The sequence below is a fragment of the Cyprinus carpio genome, chromosome A7 (assembly GCF_018340385.1).
Source record: "Cyprinus carpio isolate SPL01 chromosome A7, ASM1834038v1, whole genome shotgun sequence".
Lineage (NCBI taxonomy): Eukaryota > Metazoa > Chordata > Actinopteri > Cypriniformes > Cyprinidae > Cyprinus > Cyprinus carpio.
In genome coordinates this window covers 10,582,646-10,588,405 of record NC_056578.1, presented here as the reverse complement: position 1 = coordinate 10,588,405, position 5,760 = coordinate 10,582,646, and the positions used below count along the sequence as shown (strand labels likewise).

At 33.7% G+C, this 5,760-nt stretch overlaps 1 protein-coding gene across 1 annotated transcript; it reads left to right on the top strand.

Annotated features, from left to right (window-relative positions):
* Positions 1–3,335: 3,335 nt before the first annotated feature.
* Positions 3,336–5,352, top strand: LOC109077928 (T-cell surface glycoprotein CD8 beta chain-like). The gene is made up of 5 exons (XM_042759578.1): positions 3,336–3,404; positions 3,483–4,311; positions 4,423–4,539; positions 4,667–4,701; positions 4,987–5,352. Exons 2-5 carry the CDS (start codon positions 3,927–3,929, stop codon positions 5,107–5,109), a joined length of 660 nt encoding a protein of 219 aa, XP_042615512.1. The 5' UTR covers positions 3,336–3,404; positions 3,483–3,926; the 3' UTR covers positions 5,110–5,352.
* Positions 5,353–5,760: the final 408 nt, after the last annotated feature.

Below are 5,760 nucleotides of genomic sequence, written 5' to 3'. Positions count from 1 at the left end.
GAGGACATCCTGCGAAAACAAACTTCAAACCCTATAGCTTGTTCGTGTGGATAATGTAATGTCAAGAAGACGCTGTGCTCTGCATTGTGAAAGTGAATACAGTTTATTTTTACTTCCAAAGGATGAGGCTGTGAAGAATCAGTGGTTAAAATTCATCTTTACTAAGACACCACACCAGTATAATAACAACTTTTTGCTGTGTTCTCACCATTTCACTGACGACTGCTTCTCCGATCTGCATCTGAAATCAAATGAGATTGGACAAAAAAGTTTGCTTGCAAAACTTTAACAATTAGTATCCTCAATTCCCAAACAATTAAACATTGTAATTATAAGGAAAGTTGATGTGACACAGTGTTAAACATGCCTCTGTCCCAACTTTTTTGGAGTGTGTTGCACCCATCAAAATCAAAATTTGTTTATACAAAATACATTAAAGTTAGTCAGTGAAAACTTTTCTTTGTACTTTTGTCAGTTAAATAAAGGTTAAAGAGAATGAACAAATAACATATTCTCGATTTTATGGCATTTCACAAAACGTCCCATCTCTTCTGGAATTTTGGGTTGTAGAATGTCTGTTGTACTTGGAGTCATGATAAAGTATGGAGCAATGCGTTGGTTTACAAACTGCAGTGCTTTATCAGTACTCTTTGTCTGTGTTTGGCTAACACACATACCATTATTGTTTGGGACTTTACTACCAAGCTGTGGGTCCGGTTCGCTAACAAACATGTAAAACAACTTTTTCCCCTCTGCTTCTTTCATTTTAGAACAGAGTGGAGCACTACTATTATTATAATAGGATATATTATTGATAAGCCGTATTCCAGTACTGGTGATGGGCATTCCTTTTCCTGACATGCGCTGTACACAGTAGATTAGCCACAACAGACTGGGTCATCGAACCAATCAGAGCAGAGTAACATTATGCAAAGGAGGGGTTTGGAAAGATGCATAAGAATATGAAAGTGTTTTTGTTGTTGTTGTTTTTGTTTTTTGGTCCTTGAATGCATGTAAACCTGTTGTTAGGGACAAAATCAAATTATAAAAAATTTCAAATAGCATAATTGGGGCACTTTTAGAGAGGCTGGGTCAAAAAGTTATTGGGATTATTTAACAAGAACAAACCTCACACAGTCTTGTGTTTCTCTCTGGAGTTTTATAGCCAGGACACTCACACAATACACACGCTATATCTGGACAGGCATGCATCTTTCACTCCTAGATTCTTCTAATGTTTGATGCTTTATGTTGATAATTTGTGAATGTATTAATATTGAGCTTTTATTTTCTAACTGTGTAACATGACACATTTTACCTGGCAAACACACACACACACACACACACACACACACACACACACACACACACACACACACACACACACACACACACACACACACACACACATAGTGCTAAATGTAGGCTAGTTAAAGGGATAGTACACTCAAAAACAAAAATTATGTCATTAATTACTCACACAATGTCATACAACCTTTCTGGGCCTTGCAGGGTCAGAAATTTCTCGGATTTAAAAAAAAAATATCTTAATCTGTGTTCCGAAGATGAATGTAAGTCTTAGGGGTTTGGAACGACATGAGGCTGAGTAATTAATGACAGAATTTTCATTTTTGGGTGAACTATCAGTTTAATTCTGGATTATTCCTAAATTGTTTTCTCTAGCAGATGACAAGAGGTTTGGTTATACTGCAAGTCTATGAGCAGGATAAGAACACAATAAGGCCCATGATTCCACTGAAGAGATCACATCTACTGTAAGAAATATTATCCAGGAGTGCAAGAATAGATGTACATGTAACAGTCCTTCTCCCACTTTACTGAATTCTTTCACTGAGCTTGCGGGTGGTTCTTATAAATGTTATAATCTGCCTTACTCAGGGTTGGGCAAAGATACATCAAAATGTATTAAAAAAATAAATAGAATAATTTTAAGTGTATCAAAATAAATTACAAAATACAGCTGCCACACCAAGTATCAAATTAAAATACTGTATTTTTGTATTTTAAAAATACAAAAAAATATTTTTACATTCAGCAATGCTTCAAACACATTTGACAAGCTAGTTGATAAAAAACAACAACGGATAAACTCTTAAAACTGATTGGCTAATGCTATTTTCCCCCTTGTTTTATTCTTTCACGTAAACTGAAGGCAAATCTGAATGATGCGCTATTTTAACTTTAATCAACATGTACAACTGACCGTGACACCCTCACCTTATCTTATTCCAGAAAAGTCACTCACCCAAGGTGATGAATGTTGGGTTTGGGGGAGGGGTGTGTCTGAACTAAATCAGCACCCTGATAAAGAGGCTGACTGGCACAAAGTATTTTATCTATTTAGAAAATACAAATACTAATCTTAAATGTATTTCAGTACAAATTATATTAGTTTTTTACCAAAGGCTTCAAAATACGAAATAATGTTTGGTATTTTTAATAAGTATTTTAAATACATGTATCTGAAATACTGCCCTTCCCTGGCCTTACTGTCTCTTTACAGATAATAAGCATATTTAGGAACAACATATTCTTATAAAAACATTTCATCTTCTATACTGGCATACTGTGCATATGTTTTCAACGTGGTTGACTGATTGCATACAGTAAACAAGTACAATCAACTCCAAGGAAGCATAGGGATGTCTCTTATGTTGGGATATTTTTAAATAATAATTTTGAATAATAAAAACATGTTTCAGTATTTGCATTTGACAGTTTGCATTTGTGAAGCTATATTTTACAAAAATGATCGAATGAAACCAACTGAAATTAGGGTTTACTGAGTCACTCTAGGTATCAGCTAAATGGGATATTGTTTAGTGTTTTTATTTTTTATTTTTTGCTTGTGCCAATTCTTACTGCCATCCCCATATTGGTGTGTGTAAAGACACAATCATGAAAATGACTCATGGCAGTAAAATATAGTTCTGCCCCTTTCTCTAAAACAACCAGTCAAACATCAAAGTGTCACTGTTTGATCTTTGAACACAGCTGTGTATAAAAGAGGAAGCATTCTGAACTCGTACTACCAAACAGACACTCTCCACCACATAACCAGTTTATTTTAAACTGTGAAATAAAATTATTTATATTTTATTGTCCAATTGTAATCTGACCTGAATATACGTTTGTTTTTGTTTTTTGTTTTTAACTTCCATGGGCCTAATTTATATTTAGAGGATTATATTAGCAAATCATCTTTCTTGGAAAGTAAGTATTTCCTCTGAGCTTCATCAATTTAAATTAATAATTTTAAGTTCTCTTGATCATTCCAAAAATTCTCAAGACAGCTGTGTATATTTCTCTTTTAGATTAAATTGGCAAGTTCTGCAGAATGAGGTTCAGAGTATTGTTTATCGTTTCTCTCTCCTTGTTTGCATGTAAGTTTGACTAATATCTTGATTGTTGAACACTTAATTTAATATTAGATTTCCTAATCATATTACTTTTATTTTTAGATGGGACATGTGAAATAAAGGGTGTCATTCACCAGCTTCCTTTGGTAGTTGCTGAACTTGGAAGCAGGGTGATTTTACCCTGCTCTTATTCATTTGACTTGATACACACTGTTTCATGGTTTAAACAGTCTGTTGGCAAAAAACCTCTTCTTATTGGATATTCATCTCATCTCTCAGGAAGTTTTATATATCAAAATGGCTTTGACAAGGTCAAACAGTACTCTTTTGAAGTTGGAACTGACTTTTTAAATATGAGCATTATAAACCTGAAGGAAAATGATTTTGCAAACTACTTTTGTGCTGTGACCTTCATCAGCACAATTCAGTTTGGAGAAGGGACGATTTTGCTTCACAAAGGTGAGACTTCTTTAAAACGAGCTGTTTTGTGAGAACTTTTACTGATGTTACTCCTGTATTAATAAACTAAAATTGTATTAGTAGAAAATGATATCATCTTTATGGATTTCTTTCAAAGGTAAAGATTCTGCCAGTGGGTCCACAGTTCTCCAGCAGCCTGTATCTGACAGACTTCATCCAGGAGATTCAGTAACTCTGCAGTGTTCGGTCATCAGTCAGATCTGTGCAGGAGAATACAGCGTCTACTGGTTTAGACATTCATCAGGACATTCTAATCTAGGACTCATTTACACTCATGATAACAGGAGTGATCAGTGTATGGACAGATCAGAGAATGGCTTTTCTTCCCAAAGCTGTGTCTACAGTCTCTCTCAGACTGAACTCAGACCATCTGATGCTGGGGTTTATTACTGTGCTGTTGTCGCATGTGGGAAGATACACTTTGGAAATGGAACAAAGTTAATTGTTGAAGGTACAGATATATTTGATTTTGATACAGAACATACCACACTATATCTTCAGTTGACAGTTTGACTTATTTCTTTGTATTTATGGTGGTACATGAAAACTGTTACTATTTCAGCATCTTCGACTTTGACTTTTTGGAATCCAGTTGTTTTAACCCTGTTCACAATAAGCATAATATCCATTATTGTGAACATATTTCTGGTGAAACTAATTCACAAGAATCACAAAAAAGGTAAATATATTAACATAAATTCTATAATAAATATATTAAAAATTCTATAATGTACTAATATTAAACCGGAAATTGCTATTTTTGAAATTCAAATCAGTGTAATTAAAGTATATTTTATTATCCAAAGAAGCTTCAAAACAACCCAGAAATCAAAGGAATCAGGTAATCTGTTTTTATTTCCCCTATAAATAGAATAAGGAATTCAGATGTTTTATAATAGAACATTACATAAATGCTGACAACTCGCAGTGATGATAAATTTCACTTCAGGGAAATAAGTATATGTGTCAAAATCAAAAAATATAAAAAATATAAAAAATTCTTTTTTTTCTCAACATTTTGTCTTAAACCATTTCCAATTTACATGTGTGGTTTCTGTTTGTCACAGTACAATTATACCAATTGATGTTGATGTTTTTTTTTTCTTTTTGTATTTTTCCTTTGCAGACAGAATCCAATGCCGTAAATTATGTAGCCCTGAGTTTTTCCAAAAGGCTTACAACCTCAAAAAGATCTTCAGGGAAAACCAGCCAAGAAGAAACTGTTTATTCACAGATCACAAGGCAATAGTTCAGATAATTACTAATGCAAAGAAACTGTTGTTGTCAGCATAGTTTTTGTAGTAGATGTTAATTTTACCAATCTGGACATTATAGAATAGATTAGAATACTACTTTATTGTCAATGAGCAACTGTACAACGAAATTTGGTGCTTCTCCTCAGAGGTACATCTGATATTTTTTTGTTTTTCTTTTTATGTATGTGTATGAACAGGATTAGTACAATTAAAAATACTGTCCTCAGCTTTCTTTATTTTTTTTCACCACCTGTCCTTTTTGTCTCTGGCTGCTCGTGCACCTTCCTTTCAGTCCATAATTTGGAAGAAAAACTGTTGAGTTGATCAAGCGTTCACATTAAAGATGATAGGAAACACCTTCCGGTTGATTTCGATCGCTGCACTAGCTGATACATGAGATTGTGTAACTGCCAACAGTTCCAAAACGCTTGCTTGCTTGCTTGCTTGATTAATTGATTGATTTTTTTTATTATTTGTATTTATTTTATTTATTTATTTATTATCCAAATTAAAAATATTTATAAATAGCATTGATACAGCTGTATGAACTATCATGAATGCAATGACACAATGGTCATTCAGTGCCAATGCTCTGTCGATTAGAAACTGTGTTTAAAGGGCCAAGTATGGTGACCCATACTCGG

What these genes read in the sequence shown, in the direction of transcription:
- LOC109077928 (XM_042759578.1), top strand. Translation starts at nt 3,927, where the DNA reads ATGATATCATCTTTATGGATTTCTTTCAAAGGTAAAGATTCTGCCAGT. An exon ending in AACAAAGTTAATTGTTGAAG is followed by an intron (nt 4,312 to 4,422) that starts GTACAGATATAT and finishes TTACTATTTCAG; the next exon opens with CATCTTCGACTTTGACTTTT. An exon ending in TCACAAGAATCACAAAAAAG is followed by an intron (nt 4,540 to 4,666) that starts GTAAATATATTA and finishes TATTATCCAAAG; the next exon opens with AAGCTTCAAAACAACCCAGA.